This window comes from Panulirus ornatus, chromosome 9 (assembly GCF_036320965.1).
Source record: "Panulirus ornatus isolate Po-2019 chromosome 9, ASM3632096v1, whole genome shotgun sequence".
Classification (NCBI taxonomy): Eukaryota; Metazoa; Arthropoda; class Malacostraca; order Decapoda; family Palinuridae; genus Panulirus; species Panulirus ornatus.
The window spans coordinates 1,121,576-1,146,733 of record NC_092232.1 but is presented as its reverse complement, the minus strand read 5'-3'; the positions used below and the strand labels follow the sequence as shown (position 1 = coordinate 1,146,733).

The 25,158-nt window shown below is 43.8% G+C and overlaps 1 protein-coding gene across 1 annotated transcript in view; it reads left to right on the top strand.

Annotated features, from left to right (window-relative positions):
- The window catches only part of LOC139750153 (protein sidekick-2-like), a 186,132-nt gene extending 163,011 nt beyond the window's left edge, over nucleotides 1-23,121 (top strand). Inside the window, exons 5-7 of the mRNA XM_071664487.1 lie at nucleotides 4,099-4,226; nucleotides 13,709-13,883; nucleotides 14,577-23,121. Coding sequence (XP_071520588.1) covers nucleotides 4,099-4,226; nucleotides 13,709-13,883; nucleotides 14,577-14,827 — 554 coding nt within the window. The 3' untranslated portion in view covers nucleotides 14,828-23,121. The remainder of the gene's footprint in view (nucleotides 1-4,098; nucleotides 4,227-13,708; nucleotides 13,884-14,576) is intronic.
- Nucleotides 23,122-25,158: the final 2,037 nt, after the last annotated feature.

Genomic DNA, 25,158 nt, shown 5'->3' with positions numbered 1-25,158 from the left:
GTGGTACAGAGGTGGTGAACAACGGTGACCCTGTCCACAGTGGTACAGAGGTGGTGAACAACGGTGACCCTGTCCACTGTGGTACAGAGGTGGTGAACAACGGTGACCCTGTCCACAGTGGTACAGAGGTGGTGAACAACGGTGACCCTGTCCACTGTGGTACAGAGGTGGTGAACAACGGTGACCCTGTCCACTGTGGTACAGAGGTGGTGAACAACGGTGACCCTGTCCACTGTGGTACAGAGGTGGTGAACAACGGTGACCCTGTCCACTGTGGTACAGAGGTGGTGAACAACGGTGACCCTGTCCACTGTGGTACAGAGGTGGTGAACAACGGTGACCCTGTCCACAGTGGTACAGAGGTGGTGAACAACGGTGACCCTGTCCACTGTGGTACAGAGGTGGTGAACAACGGTGACCCTGTCCACTGTGGTACAGAGGTGGTGAACAACGGTGACCCTGTCCACTGTGGTACAGAGGTGGTGAACAACGGTGACCCTGTCCACTGTGGTACAGAGGTGGTGAACAACGGTGACCCTGTCCACTGTGGTACAGAGGTGGTGAACAACGGTGACCCTGTCCACTGTGGTACAGAGGTGGTGAACAACGGTGACCCTGTCCACTGTGGTACAGAGGTGGTGAACAACGGTGACGCTTCCTAAGACACCACAACACATTGATGACGATAATCCCTTTTTTGGTTTCATGGTACAACAGATCCACGCGCGACTTTGGAAACAAATGTTCCTTTCTCTCTCGGCAGCAAAATGGAACGTCATTAGCGAGGTTGCAGCTGACAGACACTCCTGAATTCATTGTGGAATACCATACTAAACGGAACTCATAAGTAATACTTTCTACCAGTGTTGTTTCGAGGTTGTATGATCTATATCTTACAAATATAATCATCTGGATTACATTATTCGTAGATTATCTTCAACTATTCTTTCTTGGAGAAAATTGTGTCTGTCGTGCCACAATTCTGCTTCTGACATGGTGACTGCACGATCACTTCCTTGGCCCGCGTGTGACTCGTACCTCGTCTGAGGGAGAGTGTGGGGCATGGAAGTGGGGAGAGTAGCACCTAATTCCCTCCCTCTACCAACGTGGAAACACGCTGAAGAGCCAGATATGGGGAGGTGAGAACAAGCAAGAAAATGTCAGGCGGTGGAAGTCATGATGAGCGAGTGTGTAGCTCTGATGAAGAACAGTGAAGCTTTAATGAGCAACAGTGAAAAGGTGATGGGTAATAGAAGGACTGTGTTAAAGTGGGAAACCTACAGAGTTCCACCCTTACACACAGACAGACAGACAGATAGACACACACACACACACACACACACACACACACCTGGTGATGACGAGGATGGTGAGGTGACGGGTGACGTGGAAGGACGAAGACACCTCCCCCCCCCCACACACACACACACTATTCTCCTACTCCTGTCTTAACAGTACCCATCTTCCAGATAAGAGCGCTACTCAGTACTCATTATTCCAAACATAGATGTATTTCTTGACTCACATGCCAAAAAGATTCTGACTCACTCCAAATGATAGTTGTAAATCTTATATTTTCTGTAATTAAGATCTGGTTAAGTTCTCTACTTGAACTTCGTAACGTTCTCTCAGTCACATTTTCCTTTAGAGTTTAAATCAGAGTCCCCACTGCGACAATCATCACAATATCCACTGCAAATGTAGTTACTGCCTTCACCACAGTGATCATAGTGTCTATATCTTTCATTATCATCTAATTAGAATCAATAAGGAAACCTTAGACCAAATCATCAGCTTTATCTGTTCCTCCTCCCGCCATCTTGACTTCCATCACTCACACAATGTGGTCACATTCATAAATAGTCTACACGTGAGGACCAGGAAAACTCGAAGGCAGATTTCAACAAATGTATATATATTTTCCGACCTGGATTTAATGAGAGTTTCAACCACAGACTGAGTCGAACAAACAGTTGGTCTCTCTCTCTCTCTCTCCTTCCTCTCTGTCTGCCTGTCTGTGTGCGATTTTTTTGTCTCTTGCTTTGTATATTTCTCTCATTTTCTTTTCATTTACTCTTTGTAACCCAAGAAAAAAAGAAAAAACAGCCTTTTTCTTATCTTTCTTTCCAGAGAATAACATATCCTTCATTTCCATTGATTTTCTCGTGCAAAACACGTCTCTCGATGCCTCCAGAGACTGGCCAAAAAACTACCACACGTTCCCTCTTGTCTCACCCATCATCTCTCCTCACCACACGTCCCCTGCTATCTCGCATGGCATCTCTCTTACCACACGTCTCTTGCTGTCTCACCCATTATCTCTCTTCACTACACGTCCCCTGCTATCACGCATGCCATCTCTCTTACCACACGTCTCCTGCTGTCTCACCCATTATCTCTCTTCACTACACGTCCCCTGCTATCTCGCATGGCATCTCTCTTACCACACGTCTCCTGCTGTCTCACCCATTATCTCTCTTCACCACACGTCCCCTGCTATCTCGCATGCCATCTCTCTTACCACACGTCTCCTGCTGCCTCATCCACCATCTCTCCTCACCACACATCTACTGGGGTATCTCATACCGTCTCTCCCGCACACATTCCCTGAGGTCTTTCCCACCGACTCTTCCCACACGTCCCCTGGCGTATCACCCACCGTCTCTCCCCCCTGGCGTATCACCCACAGTCTCTCCCCCCTGGGGCCTCTCCCACCGTTTTCCCACTTCCATAAATTTCCAGAGTCTCGTCTCTGTCTCTGCCATCCTTCTCCCCCTCGGCCATGTCGAAGGTGTCAACACAGGAGGGTGAAGGGGTATCAAAGGAGGAAGAGGGGTAACACAGGAGGGGTGAGGGGTAACACAAGAGGGGTGAGGGGTTACACAAGAGGGGTGAGGGGGTAACACAGAAGGGGTGAGGGGTGACACATGAGGGATGAGGGGCAACACAGGAAGAGTGAAGGGTGACACAGTAAGTGTGAGAGGCAGCACAAGAAGAGTGAGGGGTAACACAGTAAGGGTGAGGGGTAACACAGGAAGTGTGAGGAGTAACGTGAGAATATCATCACAGAAACTGGATATATGGACACGGACGAACCTAAACCAAATATTTTCTCCCACTCCTTTCCTTCCTTTCCAGTTCGTCATTCGTCTTGTAGTGAAGCGATCACGTACATTACTGTAGAGTGACGTCTAAAAGCGATCTTCTTCAGCCACGTCAAATGAAAAGAATGATGACGCATGTCTTCGCGTCTTGGGCCGGGAAACGAGCCCGCCCTAGCCTTCAGTTCGATCGGTCCAGGAATAAAGAAATGGCGAGCAATGATAACTGTTGGAGGGTAGAGACATGGGAGAGAAGGAGAACGGGAAAATAATATGCCTCCCCAACTTGGAGGCGAGGTATAATGACCCCATTATCACATCGGTCTCACCTCTGTAATTGCGAAGTAATTTTTCCAGGTCAAGGGAGGATAATAACTCCTCCCTGATGGGAACGGGTCAGTCAAAGCATATATATATATATATATATATATATATATATATATATATATATATATATATATATATATATATATATATCAGTGAGGTAGCGCCAGAAAACAAACGAAGAAAGAGACATCCACTCGTACATACACACATATATACATACACCCACATACACGTAAAAATGCGTACATATACATATACATATCAACATATACACATATACATATATTAACATACACATACACAGCCATATACATATATTCACATGTACAACATCATACTCTCTTGCCTTCATCCATTTCCGGCGCCACCCCGCCCCACAGGAAACAGCATCGCTAGCCCGTGCGTCAGCGAGGTAGCGCCGGGAAAACAAAAAAAGGCCACATTCGCTCACACTCAGTCTCTAGCTGTATTGAAGATCATCAGATTTTCTTATTTCTAGAAACAGAAAGTATATGTTTGTATACAAATAAAAATGTACATGTATTTTTCATTCATCTTTCTCTTCATACGACTTTGTACTTTGACTGAGCCTTTTTCTATGAAGCTCTTTCTTATATTCATTATTCCATCTCACCAGCCGTCTCACCAACCATGTATTGTCTTCCCTCAGTGCCAACGGCCGAGCTTCTGGGAGACGGAGAAGTGTACCTGGACCGGGGCAGCACCCTGAACCTTACCTGCGTGGTCCACTTCAGCCCCACCCCGCCAGAGTTCATCCTCTGGTACCACCGCGAGACGGTAAGTAGCGACCCAGTACTGACTATGCTCCTCTTATACGATAGTGTCCTTGTTTATGCCACTCCTAGAGGGTCCTGGATTCTGAAGCTACGACACCACGCACACACACACACACACATACACACATACACACACACACACACACACAGACACACACACACGCACACACACACCATGGGCGGGATTCCAACCTTGGGTGGGGCCACACCGAGGTAAAATGACAGCCACCAGTCGCCCAGTGTTTTCTCTCCATGTCTCAGCCTCACCGGTGGCGGCTTCGATAGTGTGACATATATATCGTTAGACAGACACATGTATACATATACACCATCGGTTGGATTCGAACCCTGGGTAGGGCTTTTGGCCACCTCAGCTACACAGAGGTTATAAGACACCCGCTGGTCGCCCAGTGTGCTCTCGCTATGTCCCAGTCCCAGTCGAACCCAACCCATGGTGTATGACTCACTCATACAAGCGTTCCAGCTATAAAAGATATTCATAGTATAGTATTCAGCGGCACCACAACTTCATGATCAAAGGAAAGTCGACGTCATGCAAAATGGTAACTTTGGCATAATTTTGCTAAGAGCAGAAACTCGGGTTCATGTGGCGTGGAGTAGCGTCCAGACACAGGTGATCAGAGATGATGGGAGTGGACGGAGTGAGGGAGGAGACTTGAAGAGAGGACGTCGTTTGAAGACTTGGTTTATATTAGACCTGGGAAGTAAGGCGGATGACCTGGTGAGTGAAGGACGTTATGGGACCTGCCAGATGACCTGGTGGGTGAAGGATACTATGGGACTTGCCAGATGACTTGGTGGGTGGACTATGGGACCTGCCAGATGACCTGGTGGATGGAGGACACTATGGGACCTGCCAGATGACCTGGTGGGTGGAGGACACTATGAGACCTGCCATATGACCTGGCGGGTAGGGTACAAGCCAGAAGGAAATTCACTGATGGAAAGATGTGTGAGGGATACCTGGAGGACTGTCACTGGAAGCAAGACGAGTGGGGGACACCTGGAGGGTCGAGTAGATGAGGGATGATAGTCAAGGAAGGTGATTGGGTAGAGACTGTCAGGGTTTGCTGGGGGAGGCGATGCTCAGCCATAGTAATACTGAAGGTGGTGTCTGAGGTGTGGTAGGGATGGAACGGTGGCTGTGGTGATGTTTCTGGTGGTGGTGGTGGTGGAGATGCTAGTGTTGTTAATGATGTTGGTGGTAGGGATGATTATTAGTGTGGTTGTGGTAGAGATGGGGGTAGTGGTGAAGATGCTGGTGATGGTGGTAATGGGGATGATAGTGGTGGTGGTTAGTGATGTTGGTGAGGCCAGTAGTGTTGGTGGTGTTGGGGGAGCTAGTAGTGTTGGTGATGTTGGGGAAGCTAGTAGTGTTGGTGGTGTTGAGGAAGCTAGTAGTGTTGGTAGTGGTGCGTTCGCTAGTAGATGTGTGTTAACTATTTTCCTATTACTAATTCGCAATCAAAATTCTAAAAACTTTGCTCCTTTGCTGAACGTAATCCCGAGATTCTTCATGGATTCTGATTTTGTTTGGCTGAAAATACATCCCGTAATAACACTTGATAAAGGAAAGAAAAATGAATTAATGCGACGTATAATGCGCGTGATTGAAAAAACAACAACAGACTCATCCTTAGTTGTGAAATCCATATTGCTCCAACTCATCATGTTATAAAGATTTCAGATATCTGAGACCTGACAGCCATAACAACACAGGACCCTCAGGGTTGCCTGGCGATGTACGGCAGCCTCAACAAGGAGTCTGAGGGACACCGACGTAAACAAAGTTAATGTTGACACCCAGAGCTGACAGATATTTGCCAGGCGTCGCCAGGCGCATTTATAGGTAGCGGACATCTTTCATCGCTAGTGACAAACATTGTCCTCTACATTACGTTTTCCTCTACGTACAAAATGTACTACAACAATGTCTTGTACGCTACTAAGCTGTTGTTGTTGTACTGTACGTAATGAAGATTTGTAGCTGAATCTTGCATGTTGTAAGGAGAGGATTAGACAATGGCGGAGCTGAACAACGGAGGTACTATGTATGTGAACCAAGAATTGTAAGGGACATAACCTGAGCTCCCTGGCCCACTGGTATCCCATCTGGTCTCTGGCAATTATACTCGTGTTTAATGTGTTTACTTGTGAAGTATGGGAGTGGGTGACCTACTGACCGGGCAGGCTGGAGGAGGGAAGGAGGGTGTCTGGTAATAAGTGAGGCATATAGCTGCAGTAGTAGTCATAGCAGTAGTAGTAGATATAGTAGTAGTTATGACTACAGCAGTAATAGTAGTTATAGTAGCAGTGGTAGTTATAACAGTAGTAGTTGTAGATATAGCTGTAGCAATAGTTATAGTAGTAGTAGTAGTAGTTATGTGGGTGTAAAAGTGGTCACAGGTGTGGGTGTAGACATATTCACTGGTGTGTGTGTGTGTGTGTGTGTGTTGGTTCTATGGTATGTCTACATGTCCTTCAAATGAATTTTTGGAATCCATTAGCTAACCTTGATCATGTTTTATACAACAGATCAACACTTCAGGATGTATGAACCTTTGTTAGTATCTGATATCCATTATTGCTTTGGGATATGCTTTTAGGTGTGCATGGTTACCTCTAAATCTTTTAAACAAGACGAAAAATAGGTATACACATTCAACATTTACATTTAAATGGTGAAAAAAAGGAAAGGTTGAAAACGTTGTTCTTACAAATGGGAAAGTTTTCCGTTTAACCATCACATGACTTTCATAGCTAGAAGTACATTAATATTCACTGTGATGTTTATTTTATGAAATTCAAATTAAAAGCCAGAACCACGAGTGAGTGAATGACTGGAACTCATTAGCATATGGCACTGCTAACGCTCAGTGCTTCATGTCACTAATGCAGTCGCTGGCAACTCTTGATAGCTCATCAAATACACACATGTTTAGGTCAAATGTCAGGTGAAGGGCACAACATACTACCCGACATACTGAATAACACCATGTGGCATAATGTAATGTGGTGGTCAAAGACTTTTACCTTCGTATATGCTCGTTATTTCTCGCTTGAGCGAAGTAGCGTACAGAACAGATGACTGAGCCTAAGAGGATAAAGGTCTTAAGATGACTCCACTGTTTCTTCTTTTTGGTAAGTAATACAGGAAGTGGGGATTTCCAGCCCCCTGCTCCCACTCCTTTTAGTCGCCTTCTACTAAACGCAGGAGATACGTGGGCAGTAAGCCTTCTCTCTTATCCCCAGGATAACAGAACACAGATATACTAAATATTGTCGAACATTTGCAGGAAGTATTGGAGAACACAGTAGACGACGTGGTGGGAGCCACTGTGCAATAGAAATTTTGAGATAAAATGAAGGTAGAATGATTTAGTTCGTGTGTTGTTATGAAGTGGTTCACATCTGAGAACTTAATACAGATAACATTACCGTAATCATTGTACCAGGATGTTCAGTCTTGGTCTTTTACTGATTGTTGTGTTCTTCTTGATTCGTCTTATTATATCTTCCAACGAGTCTACCGATCACATTCCTCATTATCCCTCCCCTTCCTGCAATCTACCTTTCTCTTGTCAGCAATCTATTCATTTTCTATTCTGTGCCTTCCAAGGTAAACTCTTTAATCTATTCATTCTCCTGTATTCCCTTTTCATTAAGTTCTTCTTTATTACCTCTCAATCCTCCACTATCTTCCTACCTGCTTCACAGGTCTCCAAAGTAACATAAGTAAGGTTAGTTAGCACGAAGGTCTTGGCTATCTAGGTACACGAGGGATGGTGCTTTAAACTCTGGACTGTTTTGGACAGATGGATTGAGAACGAGTGGAGCAGATACAGGTTTACATCTTGTTTATACTACTGCCGAAATCAAGCATTGCAAAAGAAAAATACATAAGGTTTCAAACTCAGTAATTCTTAAGACGAAGCTAAAAAGAAAAAAAATAAGATGCGATAAATAAATGACTAACTTCCAGATCATGCGAAGTATATGAGAAAATTTAAGATAAATACTGAAAAACATGAAGTGTCAAACGATAAATTCCGAAAACACAGAATGTTGAGAGAAATGTTTAGTCAAGTGAGGACTGAGGCTCCTGTTAGAATTAAATCTTTCCCGACCGTCACCAGGTGGGCTGGTCTTGCTGCTGCTGCTGCTGCTGGACCGAAATCATTTTCCAGTAACGCTGGGTGAAACGCTGCGGGTCTAGGGTTCATACCAGTCTGCTGTGACTGAGGCTGATGCATTGCTAAGGGTGCCACCTAAGGGCGAGGTTAGGGAGTCTGGAAATCATGATGGCGTTTGGAAATGTACTCTTTCCTTTCCACTCTCATGGAGTGGCCAAAGTTCATCCATTGCCACCGTCGTTAGTAGCCACGAGGAGGTGATGTGCCGCTGGGGCTCCAGGTTAGCTGCAAAGACAAGTTCTGGGATCCTCCTCGTGTCGCTGTGTATTAATGCAAGCACAGTCCTGTGGTCTACAGGAAGGTAACTTTCAGTTGAGTTTTATATTAATATATGATCACTCCGGATGGTCGTGTGTGTATGTACTCGTAGACATGAATACTTACACGCAATTGATGTGTAGGAACCGACGAGTCAACAGTAGCAGTTCCTTACACGTAAGAGAAACAAAACCCAACATCAGGATCAACGAGAAAATAACGCAATCATTGCTTCCCCGGCCCCCTGCAGTCAGGCCACGAACGTATTGGGCTTCAGTTATTCCATTACCTGCCTACTAACTTCTGGCCGGTGCCTACTTACCTGGGATCAGTTGGTAGTTTCCTATAAGAACAATAAATGAAAAGTTCACCTCAAGCGGCCATTCTCTTCAGTGTACAGTTACTGAACATTACATAACTCGGGAGCAGCCATTTAATACTAAAGGTGCCGGGCTTATTGCATATTACCACACACTACCTGAGGATTACCTGGCGTGTTAACTCTCCACCTGAATGGAGAGCTGCCGTCTCCCCCCAAACCCCCACTATCCCCTCCTGGTTACCAAAGGTGTAATGAACTACCGAATTAAACTCCCGCGAGCTGCCGTCCTGCCAGATAACACCACACCCAGAGCCACAGTAACTGGGGAACAGAGCCGTACAAGGTGTGTCTTGCACGCTAGAGGAGGTGGGCTGGGGGTCAGGTCAGCAGCAGAATATATGGTGAAAGTATAGCAAAGTGGAGGAACCTGTGACAGGAAACCTAGAGATAATTCACATAATTTTTTGTGTGTCGGAATGAGGATAAAGAAAGGATATTTTCAAGTGGGAACGGCATTAATTCTTGTTGTTAATATCATGAAGGAAATGTTCATAAACGAGCAATGTATCTGTAGATATTACACACACACACACACACACACACACACACATGATTCGTCAATACTTTCCCTTGTCACTTCTATATCCCTTTCCTAATCCTCTACATACTTCAGTTAAGGCCCGGCCTTGATGCGGGCGTTTGTCCGTAACTGGAGTCTCCAACGTAAAATATATATATATATAGCGGGGGGCTGGAGGGAGCGGGGGGCTGGAAATCCTCCCCACTCGTTTTTTTTTTTTTTTTTTTCCAAAAGAAGGAACAGAGTGGGGCCAGGTGAGGATATTCCCCAAAGGCCCAGTCCTCTGTTCTTAACGCTACCTCGCTAACGCGGGAAATGGCAAATAGTTTAAAAGAAAAAGAAAGATATATATATATATATATATATATATATATATATATATATATATATATATATATATATCATTTGGCTGTAATGACGGGGTATCTTAATTATGCCAGGTGTCTCTCCCTGCCAACAGAGAGTCTGCTCAGGTTATACTGAAAGAGGACCAGTGACTCTCACCCACAATTCAGATACTTTACTTACCATGGTGGCTAAATAATCCATCTCTTTACTGTGTTAACAGTTCAACAGACTCGTTTCTCAGTCTAAAAAAGAAAAACCTTCCTCCCTCCCTAATGGTAAAGGCTATTTACCAGACAAACACAAGTTAAACGCTAGGGGGACATGCCCAGCTGCTCGATCCGCCTGCCTACATCGAGAACCAGAACCAGTCCAAAGTCTATTTGCAAAGGTCCTCCGTCAACAGCCAGTTTACTGCTGACTACCCAGAGTGGGAGGTGCGTGCATGTAGGAATGGACAGAACACCGAGACCCACCATCGACTACGAGAAATAAAATGAACGTTTCTTGTGACGGTATTTCAGTTCAGACGTTGCGTAGAGGAGCAAGCAGTGGTGACCTCCTCCTTGGCTTATCTTCTTCTTACTATGACCTAGCCCACCACCCTGCACTGCCTCTGCCACTGGCCTCATCTCTCTTAAAGGTATATAGGTTGCAGGGGTTACATGACTGGATCAACGCAGTTGGGGATGAAACGTCTGTCATATCGGATTACTAAAGTTGTTCGAAAAGTCAGAATTAATTCAGAAATTTTGTTACAGGGAATAATCATAATATTATAATATCTGCTACCCACACATCTGACACACACACACCTGCTACCTACATAACCTTCCAACCACATATGTCTGCCATCCAGACTCCTACTTTTCACATACGTGCTACCCACACATCTACCTCCCTAAACCTAACATCTATAACCCTCCAATTTGCATCTTATATTCATAAAGTTAATTCGTCTGTGTAATCCTGTAAGACACGTTTTAGGTACCGAATATCCACAACAGCGATCAACATCGCTGGCGCCTTCATAACATCCTTCTTTTGCCATCATTCAAAAAAATGGAAGTATATCTGAAACCATTGATTCTTTCAAAGATAGATTTAAGTCTCTAAAAACTGATTCGTGTGCTTAGAGATGCTGAGAAATGATGCTGAAAAGCGTATTGATATTTGGGTAGATGGAGAAGGAATTGAAAGAATGAGAGACGATGTTACCAAAGTGACTCTGTAGTACAGACATCAGTGATTATAATCGGTGTAGACAAACAACATACACAGTCACCAACAGACAGAATAGCAAGTCTAGCAGAACATATAAACAGACGGCTACAGTCAGCTTGGTGAGTGGGTGAGGAAGATGGGACAAGTTCGAAGTTTTCGTTTATGGGATAAGTATTGAGGTGCGGGACTTAGGTATTGAGGGGCGTACGACACCAAGCCCTGACCTGCCTCTCTGCAGCAGTAGGTACCACTGGTTGGTGAACACTGTGGTATAGAAAACACTCCTAAAGAACCGCTGAAACCCTGAACCCTATGGAAGCTCCAAGATGCCTTCGCCGTTCAACATTTGATGCAAGTGGAACTGTACGTGAGGCAGGCTGGCAGCTGAGGGGCTGAGGCGTCGCGCTGTAGAACATTTCAAATATTAGTCTGCACATACCTTCGTCCTGTGGGTCCATGTAACGAAGGGGTAGGCAGTAGGGGAACCTTCGATGGAATGGTTTAGTGAAGAGCTCGTGGCTCCAGGGAAGGTCACACCACGAGGGTCAATTGACCAAGAGAATTTGACTACTTTCGTGACAGATAAATCCCTAGTCTGGCTCGCAGCGTCAGCATATAAGTAGCTCCGATCACCCTACTGACGGAGTAAGTGCTCGTGTTTAGTCAGAAGAGTCATCATACTGAAGGAGTGCAATGATTGTGGTTAGGGACTCACTCAAGATGTCCTGAGCAATGGGTCAGTAACACACTCGCTGCAGTACGTCCTTGAAGTAAGGAACCAGCAATACAAGCATTGTAAAAGTTATTGCGTATATGAGGGTTCGAGGGTTCCTGCAACTATGTTCCACCGTTATGACGCTCATCAGTATTACAGAACGTTTGTCTTGGTTCTTAACGGAGTAGTAACCTCTTTCTGGTGCAGTTGATATATATATATATATATATATATATATATATATATATATATATATATATATATATATATATATATATATATATGAATGAAAGAGAGAAATTTTAGAAAGACGCAGAAAATATATCACTCCTACGTCGACAACGTTAATAACAAACGATCTGCAGTACGGTTGAATCAGTGGCCTTCATCCCACACCTCACGAAGGCTGATTCAACATACCACAAGATCCTTCATGCCATCGAGGCAAAGTTCATATGAAGGACACTGAACACTTACTCCTCCTCAGGTGTCCTGCACTCAGCTTCACACATACACACAACATCACGACACACACATCTCGATCTGGGATCCCATCTCGCGGACCTGATGTGCACCATGCATTATGATATGCTTCCTACACCACATGTACGGCTGTAAGTCACCCAGATCTTGGTGTCACTCGCTATTTCAAGAGACGAATGTTCATTCCTCCAAAAAACAAATCTTGAGGTTTTTGTTCCATATGAGGACGAACTTTGCTTATGTTCTTTTATCTAGATTGAACGTGTGTAATAATGAAAATGAAAATAATTGTTTCCTACGTCCTTCATTACAACTGCTCTTACAGATATCATAAACAATAATAGATTTTATCATTACGTCTCTGAGACATCTTGCACAAGCCTGTATACATGAATGCACCATTTCCTCGCCATGATAACTCGTATTCATGCAGCAATAACCGCGTCCATTCCTGCGGCAGCTTCATGCATCTGCAACACGCACGTATTGCATGTTCTTGCCTCCAGGTTCGTAGCGGCAGCTTCCTGCGTCATACAGCAGCCATAAATATTCCCACAGCTGCCACGAACTGGTGTAAACATCCATAATTTGCCGCTATGTAAACATTACCCAGCCAGTGTTGCAACGAACCCACGACCAACATAGTGTAGCACTCCCCTCAACACCCAAGTACTGCTACACCCACCAACACCCCTAAACTATCAGTTCGCCACACACACACACACACACACACACACACACACACTACCGTCTTCAAACACGTATTTGATCATCACTGGGACAACGAAGACCTTATCCCGCTGCCGGAGATAATGTGACCTTCACTAAAACCACCGCTAACGTAGTAACTACCTTAACCACCAAAGCCACAACTACAACCACAACCAACCAACATGACCACTATCACCCTTTTCACGACTCTTGCTAACCTACTCAACTCTCTTTCCCGCCATAACCACCTTCCCATCACCGCCACATCCACCACCACCGCTGGAGTCATGTCGTCAATCTCTCTCTCCCACAGTAACTACTACCACAATATGCAACACCGCACCGCACTGGCTATTATACTCACCTGTTAGCTCTCCATCCATTCAGGCGTAACGACCTCCTCCATCTTCAGCACCACTAGAGCCAAACAACTAATCTCACCTGCCCATAATTGTCATCATTAATAAACCACTCCCGTAACCCTCATCACACTGGCACTATATGATGCCACAGTTCTTATGCTCCATCATCACCATCATCAGTGATGTCATCTGAACCATGTTTACTCTTTCGTCACCACTGAGTCACGACCACCAGATTCACGTGTCATTTCTCTCCCTCCTACACACAGCTGGTGAACTACGGGTCACGCGACGGGCGAGAGATCAAGGTGGACACCGTACACAGGGGGGACACCACCCACTCCTCCCTCCTGGTGCACAACGCCACCATCTGGGACTCTGGCAGGTACTCCTGCAAGCCCTCCAACGCCCAGAAAGTCTCCATCGGCGTCCACGTTCTCAAGAGTAAGGCTGAGAGGCTTGTTGATGGAGAGAGATTGTAGCCTTTTTCTTCTTTCTGTTGTTGTTTCTAGGATGTCCAGTTAGTCAGAGATCACATTACCAATCACAGACGTTAGTACTGTGACTGTACTAATGACAGCACAAGTATTGGTAGCAGTGATAGTGTAGAAAAAGTGGCAACAACGACAGTATTCATAATGGAAGGAGTACTGATAGAGTTCCCAAAGAAGTAGTAGTAGTAGTAGTAGTAATAGTAGTAGTAGTAGTAGTAGTAGTAGTAGTAGTAATAGTAATAGTAGCAGTAGAAGAAGTAGCGGTTGTGGTAATATTTGATACTGATTACCCTTCGAATAATGATATGCCATAGACGTGAGGAATCATATCGATGTCATGTTTAGATACCGTTTGATTCCTGTTTTTTGGCATCAGTACAGGATAAGATGATCTGATCCCTTGCATATCTGTCTGATTCTTTTCGTTACTTAGAGACTTACAAACAACAGAAATAACCTTTTCTTTCCCTAATCTTTGATTTAGTTATATCATATATCCCAGAGAGCAACACAGACATACAGGCCCAGCTTATGACACGACTCTCTACTTGACTATATCTGCGCAGGCAGTCATGTCTTTTGATCACACTGAAATCTTCTCGTATCGAGACCATTCACTCGAGTACTGTTTCTCTTCCTCCAGGCGAGACCCCCGCCGCCATGCAGACTACAACCAGCAGTGCCCCGCCAGCCGCTGCCACCCAGCTGCTCTCCACAGTCTTCGTTACTGCCTTCTGCACCCTCGCCGCTGCCACACACCTTTTCTCTCCAGTCTTCGTCACCGCCTTCTGCATCATCGCCGCCCTTGCCCACGCCCCTGATGCCAACTCGTTAATCTGTTTTATCTCCTCGTGCCTCTCATTCCCCTTCTTCACTTTATTCACCAACAGATAAGGGAGAGGATCCCCTCTACAACGTTGTCTAGGGCTGCATGCACGCATCGAGGGCAGCTCGCGCGTTCGGCACGAGCAGAAGAGTAGGGAGGATAGTTATTGTGTGGGGCTCTGATGTGGCAGTGGCCTGTCGCAGCCAAGCGGGCTCTGAAGTGCACTGCTGCCAGGCCATACAGTCAGCCAGAACACAAGCTGAGTATGTCCTGTCGTGTCGCAACTGTGTGTAGGACAGCGACCAAGTGGCTGTTGTATATACATGTATATTCTAAAGTTAGGTACTGCCTCAGCCTAGAGCCAGTACGTGATGACAATCCGGTCGGCTAAGGCTCAGTGTTCTTCCCATAGACCTTACTCGATTCCCTTCGCTGTCCATTCATTTACTGATTATGTGTCGCTCCATAAGTGATGGTGACATCCGTTGCGTTTTGTTTCCGCCTCCATCTCTTACTGGTAACTGCCTCATCTCTTATAACCTCTCCCCTTATTGGCTCCACCTGGACAGGTCATCTGGAGGGGAACAGAGAGAGTACCACACTACAAGATGGTCGTCCCACATACGTCATTCAAGCCCTGAAGCCCAGTGAGATGTTATTCAGCAAGTGATGGTCATCGTACTGGAAGTGTATGACTCTGATGTAGACAGACATACGTGGTGAGGAATACGTTAATATGCAGAGGAAGATCGAGTGTTCAAACCCACATCGACTGTCAATGTTCATGCAGAGAGGGAGAGTGAACTATATGCTTATGCTCACAAACAGAGGAAGGGTTAATGTTCAAATGCACACATATGTATAGAAAAAATTAGTGTTCAAATCTATATATACAGGGAGAACTAGTGTTCAAATTCACATATAGAGGGAAAGGTAGTGTTCCAACCCATATTAAATGCCAAAATTAGATATCAAAATCGTGATATCTGTTCATTTCTCTGAAAAACTTTACAATGATCCTTGTCATTTTCTTTTTACAAAAATGACAAGACCTCTTTTCAGGTTTCAGCAACATTTCACATGTGTTTCGACTCCGTTGCTTGGTCTCTCTGTAGCTAGAATAAACAGCTTTCCCTGTGTGGCGTTGTGGTCTAGTACGCCCTTTATCCTCTAATAAGATCCTCTAAACAGACAGACTATCATATCAATACATTCATATCGCGAAACACATCACTGGTGGGTAAACGCCAACAGCTGAGACGTTAAAGTGCTCTGAACTCAGCAGTATTATTGACTGTTGTAACGCTGATGCTCTCGGCTTGATTCTATTCCTTAAGTATTAACAATTCTGCCTCACCTCAACCCAATCATCAGGTAGTCTGATCCAAATCGAACCTAGACATACTAAAGACTGATTCAACCCAAGCATTGGGTGTAACTGGCTCGACCTCAGGTGGAGCTTAATCGTCCAGCATAGGAGGCCAAACTGCATCAACCAAAAGTCCAGCATCATGCAAGACTAGCCTTTGTGGAGCCGAAAGACCAAATGTGAATCTACAGTCCTGATCTCATACGAGATGCAAACATCCAGCAGACAGTCCAACCTCTGCCGAGGCTTCAGGGATATCACTACTGTACCTAACGTCGACGAAGGTACCAAACAGGTTGGCTCTGAGGTGTGACCAACCGCGAGGCTCTGTCACCAAGATGATACAGTGGTCCAAGTTTAGCTCTTCTGATGTTTACTTGCAAAGCTTTGTGAGATTCCCTCATGCTCCGCTACTCTATCTGTCTGTCCTCTCTCCCTCTCCCTCTCTGTTTCTCACGTCCTCTCTACTGTTGTGTATCTATGTCTGTATCTATATATCAAATTATGTTTTATTATTTCTTCTTCCCAATGTGCCATTGGATTATCTCATGGGCTCACGAAGACCCGGATGTACAGGTATACCGTGGATTTTATAGTCTTCGTTGCTTGCCTGCAAGGTAGAAGGAACTTCAGACCTTTCCTAACCGTAGTATTACATGACTACATGAAAAAAATATTTGTATATATTTTTTGTACAGACTATATAAGGTGATGAGGGGAGGAACATCCAAGCATTGGATTTTATGAATCATATCAGCGACCAAGTTGTGCTTTGTTGATGTAGAACTGAAGTTTCTGAGGTATGGGGAGAGCCATGTAAGTCTCATGTAGGGGAACTTGTGAACGTACATATAGCTCATGAACTTTAGTTGTGTTACCTGACTTAGGGAATATTCCATTATGTACGTGCCTGTCTCTTGTTCTATAAAGGATCTTCAGTCAGCAGTGTGCCCTCTATATCATACTCAGTAACAATAATGATGTAAAGGAAACTTGGTATCGTTGTCGTGTGACCCACAAAGGTTTTGTTATCAGTTATAGTGTTAGTAATTCTTTTCACAACCATGTCTGAGAGAGAGGGTCTCTCTCTCTCTCTCTCTCTCTCTCTCTCTCTCTCTCTCTCTCTCTCTCTCTCTCTCTCTCTTTATATATCCTCAGAGTAATACTCAGGTCTCGAGTCCGAGTTAAGATTAAGAGATAAACTTAAGATAATCACTCGACCTTCATCTTCAGAAAGATCAGAACAAAACTGTGCAGACGTCATAGACTCTTCCCTCTTCATCACTTTCCTTTTTTTTCATCTTTCATTACGGCAGAGCTGGAAGATGGAACAGTCTCTCACCAGAGATCGCTCATGAATGTGTCGCACTTTACAAGACGATCTGCGGAGAGAACCCTAACCCTCTTTTTAAAGTATTTAGGAAGATGTTCGAAACTGATATAGACAGTCCCGTACCTGATCACCCAGAGTGGACATCATTTTAAGACTGCTTCCCACCTTCTGATGTTACTGACATCACGAAATAACCATAGCATCACTCCAGTAAATACGACGGTTATAGTAATCAAAAAAAGACATTGGCAACCTTCATCTTAAAACAGTTAGTCGGTCGGTTTGAAAAAGTCCCAGTCTATCGCAGCGTTTCTTCTTGTGCTGTTTATACCCGGGATATAAACTGCGCTGACTAATTCTCACGGCTTACATAACCAGTGGACAGGGCGAGTCATGAATTAAGCGCCACGTCTTTACGTCATGAAATAACGAGAGTTGTGAGAATTAGTAAGCAGCACAGTTTATATCTCTCAGATATAAACTGTGCTGCTTACTAATCCTCTCGGCTTTTCGATACCTCACGACGGAAAGAGAGGACAGATCGTTATCAAGATTTTATCTGCAGACATATGAAAAGGTGAATTATTTTTCGTGGCTTATATCACCCACTGACATAAACTTCACTCCCAGTTGTTGTAAAGTTTGCCCAGAAAAATCTGATTATATCCTTGTTTTTTTTTATTACATACGGTAACGAAATGCGTTTATGGACACATTGATTATTTCCAATGGAAAATTAAACTCTTACTGGAATATCAGTATGAGTTTGTATAAGTATACCAGCAAGGTCTGATTAATCGTTCATCGCACACGAGGGAGGAAAGTAATCGTTTTCAAAGATTAATGCAACTGTTGTGCTCAAGAAATGGAGTCACGCCACCCTAGCCAGTGTTGTTTTTGTGTTCATACATTTATCTTACAAAACTCAGCCGTAATACTGGATGAACTTAGTAGAGTCGTGTCACTCAAGGCAGTGTAATCCTACTCAAAGCAGTAAGTTATGAAATATATATAGACATCATAGATAGTTATCGTAACGAGTCAAGAAAACGTACAATTGTGTAAAGTTATCGTTCATGAAAACTCGTATTGGAAAGAAGTGAGAAGATATATAGAAGAAAAGACATTAAGAATATAGAGATGAGATGCCAGAACGTATGCAGTAAGCTCAAGGAAAGGGTGAGGATGCCAGGGAAATGGAATGCATTCAGAGCTCAACCCTGAATCTTTTCACAGGTCTTATATCCATTTTGCAACAATGGCGACAGAATGTTTACATCAGCCTGAGCTACGTTAGTTGATCTATAAAACTGAATGGATTCGCTATTGAAACAAAAAGAATGTTCATGCACACAGCTTAAATGAAAACCCAAATTTGTATGTGGCTATCGGAATCATGATAATGCTTAACCAAATAGATTCAAGTGAAAGGATACAAGGTTGTGACAATTTTTCAGGTGTTTCTTGAGAGTAAACTGTAATTGGTAGTAATGACCAGCATTCATCAACATATGAACGCCAGGAACTGTAAGTTGGGTGAAAAAATTTTGGGCTGAACTTTGAATTCAGTTCTGTTTTCATGTTAACCGCATCCCCTCCTCGTTTCTATATCTTTTTTTTTTTTCTTCATTTTATTCTTCCTTTTAACAACATTTTTCGTTTTTCTTTTCATGTATGATTATATCAAAAAGTTCCACTTGTATGCAAAAGTTCATGCTTGTGCGAATATATCATAAAGGTGAACACACACACATACACACACACACACACACACACACACACACACACACACACACACAAAACTCACGTCTATCATCGTTCAGCAACATCTTTTCAGTTTGAATTACAACAGACTGGATATTAAGCAAAACAAAAAATGACAGAATATACAGATGAAGGAGAGACAAGATGGAAAAAATAGGAGCCATCCTTACATCTCTGGTGACCTATGTACGAGACGCGGTCACGTGACGGACCGCTGGAAAGGCCTATCCTGGAAACCACCTTCCATGTCCCTGACCTATGATTCCAGGACCCTCCCTCAGACGGAAGCTCCCGGAAACCTTTCAAATGTGTGAATGTATCCCGCCGCCTCCTGGAGGCCAGAGAGTAGACATAGCTGATAAAAGTTTCCAAACTCTCTTCATCCTGACGCCTCCAGCAACCTCCCCAACCCTCAGGATGAGGAGCAGAAGCTGACAACATCTCCAGCACCTCCACCTGGGTTCTTCTCCTGGGTCTACCACCGGGGAGGTGTTGGGTGGAAAGCCTCGTCCTTTAATCATTACTGTGCGTTCATGTTTCCTACCTCTGGGGATAACCAAGAGCCACCGAAATCAAATTTCAAAGCTTGTCTCATGATAGCGACGTTCATAGCTTCAACACTGACCCTCTGGCATAATCAAGGGCATTCGATCCTCACGTCAGAGGATCTGATCCTATCCTGATCAGACAGAGGTGTGAGTGGCTCACCTCATAAGGGTGTAGCAAGACGCAGTACACTCATCTGGACGTGAGATGGAAAATATTCACACAGGACTAAACTGGAAAGACTATCAAGAATATATAATATACTGAACAACACTTGTTAAAGAATAGATAAGAAAATAGCTTAAGCCTCCCGTCCTCTCTGATGCCGTGCGAAAATTGTTGAAAATCATGACATCTAATGTAACGTTGATGACAGGAACTTGATCATCGCCCTCATCATCCCATCCGCTCCCCCCAGCCTCATCTGCCCCACCACGCAACCAGCTCGCGCCACCCACCTCCTGCCCACGAGGGCCGGGCTGTGGGTGGAGTAATGTGTTGTGCTGATGGACTAAACCGTGTGGAAGTAAAGCTGCCTCAGGCAGCCGTGTGGGAAGACGCATGAGTGGTCACGACTGGGGAAGAAACAGCTTCAGTATCTTTGATTCCTGCTCACCCCACCATATATATATGTAACTGAAAGTTGATATATCACGAAGAGATGTAGCCCAAATCAGGTACCCAGTTTATCGACGTCCCGAGGGAAGGATGAACAGCTGAGTATATATGTATTCACTCGAACTAGTAACATCTCTTACGTCATGACAAAAGCGTTTCCAGGTCAGCGCTGGTATCCTCTTGCGCAGAAGTTGCGTTTGTGTAACTGGTTATGTTTACAGACACTTTTACTCTTCTAACAAAGTTAGACACATACGTAAAACTTGGCCTCGATGCTGCGTGATATTCCGATGCACTGAAGCATTTTTCCCTAAGTGATCCGCCCGTTATTACTGGGAGAGACATTAGGAACGATAAACTATTTTCTAAACTGCTCTCTGATATCAAACCTTTCGAAAGTGAACTGTTCTGTTGCAAAGGTTACACACATTTGAGGGGATGGAGTAGTATGAAATCACCTCAAAACTATCCTTGCTCGGTTGAACACAAATGACTGGATAATGTAGTATTCCCTCGATCGTCTGTCGTCTTCAGTGAATTTGGATTTATACGTGGCTGAACTTGCAGTCGTAACCGATGTACATTATGGGAAAAAGGATAAAAAACAGGTAAAGATTTGTATGAATAATGTGTTATCAAGACTCCTACAAAACACATCCTCTGTACTTTTTAATCTCAGAAGTTCAAATGCCATGGATGTTTCTCTTCTCCTCCGTGGATTAAGGGGTGTTCTTCACTGTATCATATAGATGTCTTTAGGTTAATCCCTCTTAAGAATGACGCGTCGTAAGTCTGGCGTGTGATTATATCTTGTGTACAAAATGTGGTAGATAATAACTCAGCCAGTGACGATGGCCGTGTCCTCTCGTGTATATGAATTACGTAGACACAATTCTTGAGGTCAGACACTTCGCCTTTCTTTCCCCTTGCTGTGAGAACATACGCAGATGTTACTAGATTATTTCTGTATATGCTTTCTCCCTCTATCTCCGCCTCTCTGTCTCTTTGTCTCTCTCTGTCTCTATCTCTAAATTCTTGTTGAATGGGTAGGCTGTCAGTGAGGCGCGTGACTGTGTCACCTGATTATCTTTACCTGAAGTGATGACCCAGACTCACCCTGACTCAGTCACACCATGACCCAGACTTACCATGACTCAGTCACGCCATGACGCAGACCCACCCATGACTCAGTCACACCGTGACCCAGATCCAACACGACCAAGTCTTACGACACTATTGCTGTATCCTGCCTGATACTGACACATCATGCAAATGTTGAATCCGCATGACTTACATCCATAATACAAAAGCTGTGCCATGACCCTGAACTACCTTGACCTGCACCCGTCATATCAATGCTGTATCAAAATCATATGTTTAATGCGCCACTGATTGATTTAAAAGTATCAGTTGTGGCGACGTAAGGAAGCTACCAGTTCCTGTGGTGTCCTCACAAAAAATGAATATGTAAATTGCTCCTTAAGATTCCTGTGTATGAGGAAGGCCACAATAGCATGTTTACAGCCAGACGTATGACCCATGACCCCAGTTGTGGGATGACCTCATTACCTAATGAGCCAGGAACTTACTACGTTCGTCATCCATGATCAACATCCCAACATATATTTCCGAGAGGCCAGCGTCTGGTGACTGATGACCGATCTCCCAACCTTTGAAATCATTCCCTTGTAACAAAGTCAAGCTTGTGTCGGAGTAGACTCGTCAGCGACTGTGAACTTCTCCCTGAGAGCAGACTTGCAGCAAATTGGTTTAGTGTGTTTAGAAAAGCCAGAACTTGATGACTCTGGCCGGGACCGGACCAACCCACTGAGGACACGAATTATGAAAGATAACTGTGTAACTTCAAGTAATGTTGATCATGAACTTCCACTTCGTGTGCATGACAGAGTGGACGTGAACCAGTGCTTCGTCTAGGAATATATGAACAAACAACTTACTAAGGAATGGACAAGTAAACACATGGAATTATAGTGATTTAGGAAAATATTTCAAATGATTAAAACAAAGAATTATCTGACGTTTCTAACGTGGTGAAGTATTTGTTAGGATTCAGACTTTCTTTTCTGGATGAAACAATATTTTATATTGACTTTTTTTTTTATTCATACATGTGAATTCGTCTCTTCCAAATATTTCGAGAATTATAAGCTACAATGTATTGTAAATACCTCCTTGTTTTCCTACCTTCCTGGCAGTGTGTGAGGCCTGCGTTATGTTCAAAGTGTATATGTGTTTACATGTTGTGAATATAAACCGCAAGATTCCCTGACAGTGTAGGAGGAGTGTGTCATTGTGAGTCTTGTATCTGATGTATCCCATCCTGACAGTATAAAGGGACCGGCGATACAGTGTAAGATCTGAATACTTTCTGTAGCCAAGTAGGTGGTATTCTTTATGTACGAATTTTGTAACTATGAAGGAAGGTTTCTAGCAAAAAACTGTATTGTTTACAGTGTTCACGATGAGAAAGACTGTTGTAATATACTGAATTCGGAAGGCATTGTGAGAAGGTCGAAGTGACTTTCACTTGTGTGAAAGTGATAAAGATTTTGATGAGAAAAGATAAGGTAATTGTGAAATTATTTATTTGAAACGTCTTTTATACATCAGTGAGAAATTTATCAACCTGAACTGCGTATATGTATATAGTATAATGAATCTGTTTTCACCTATAACGAAATAAAGGATACATCATTTAGAAAGGGGAAATATATCATAGTTTCATTCAACCTAAGAAATTCCTCTCGTCTTGGCGGCCGTTGTGAGCTGGCTGGCTTGGAGACTCGACAATACCGCAGAACAAGACTTAAGTGATATTGTCAACAAGGAGGAACGGAAGACAGACTCTCTGTCTTCACAGACTCATGCTGTTAAGACAGTAGACTATTCTGTCTCTCACGAGTGTCTGTTAGACGGGTGGGGATCGATGGTCCATGTATATGGCTGGACCAGGGGAGGATGAGGAGTGCTGGTCTGTGTGTGTGTGTTGTGGTCCAGGTGAGGGTGTATAGTGTTTGTCTACGTGTATGTCTGGTCCATAGAAGACTGATACAGACAGTGATTAACTGAGATGGTAACATGCATGTAAACTTATATAATCACTAACACAATCCATACTAATTACATTCTATGCAACAGATCAACGAATGACGACTGTATCCATCAATGGACCTCAGTGGTGTAACGGTTAGCGTTCCTGACCGTGACGAATTCAAGGGCCGCCCATGGTTGAGTGCATTAGTTCGAATCCTGGTTACGGCAGTCGGTCCACAGTCAATCCGAGGTTGGTCGATAAGATGGGGACCTGGCTCACGCTAGGATGTAATATATATATATAACAATCCCAACAATGATATATGATTACGAGGCATGGGCTATAGATTAGGTTTTGCGGAGGAGGGTGGATGTGTTGGAAATGACATGTATGAGGACAATATGTGGTGTGAGGTGGTTTGATCGGGTAAGTAATGAAAGGGTAAGAGAGATGTGTGGAAATAAAAAGAGTGTGGTTGAGAGAGCAGAAGAGGGTGTGCTGAAATGGTTTGGTTTTATGGTGAGAATGAGTGAGGAAGGGTTGACAGAGAGGATTTATGTGTCAGAGGTGGAGGGAACAAGGAGAACGGGGAGACCAAATTGGAGATGGAAGGATGGAGTGAAAAAGATCTGAGTGACAGAGATCTGAACATGCTGGAGGGTGAAAGGCGTGCATGGAAAAGAATAAATTGGAACGATATGTTCCTTACTGGGTTTGACTTGCTGTCACTGGAATGAACTAGAGCAATAACCTTACTTTCATTCACATTCACTCTTATCTTTCTCTTCTAACAAACTCTTCCAAACTCAGTCACCAACTTCTGCAGTTTCTCACTTAAATCAGTCATAGTGCTGTATCATCAGCAAACAACAACTAACTCACTTCCCAAGCCCTCTCATCCCCCACAGACTGTAAACTCGCCCCTCTCTCTAAGACTCTTGCATTTACTTCCCTCACCACCTCATCCATAAAGAAAAATTAGCCATGGTAACATTACACACCTCTCCCGCAGACCGACCTTCACTGGGAACCAATCACTATCCTCTCTTCTCGCTCGTACACATGACTTACACCCTTGATAAAAAAAACTTCTCACTGTTTCAGGCAGCTTACCTCCCACCCCATATATTCTTAAGACCTTCCACAAAGCATCTCTGTCAACCCTATTATAAACCTTCTTCAGATCCATAAATGCCACATATAAATCCATCTGTTTTTTCAAAATATTTCTTACACACATTCTTTTAAGCAAACAACTGATCCACGCATCCTCTGAATATGAATTGTGTCAAATTTTTTATGTAATGTCTCGTGTGACTGTATAGGTCAGGATCAAATCATAATGTCATCCGGAAGGCAATTAACAAAGGTCAAACCAGAATTATATCTATAAGCCTTTAGTTCATTCAGGTATAAATTACTGGAGCACTGATATCACGGTGGTACCACAGTGTAGACACAACCTGCATCAAATCGTCAGTTTGAATTATAAATACATTAAGCAGTGTATGTAATCGTGTTCAGAGACCGATCCACGTTGGAATATTTGGTCTAGAGACACATTCATGTGAAGTTTGGACGGTATGTACATAATGATGACAATCATCAGTTGATCTCTGTGCAATTATGAAGTGAAAATAAAAAGAAAACAATAACGATACCAAAAGTTAAGCTCAATAATGTTTGAAATACGAGAGACGGGAAATGTCTTTAA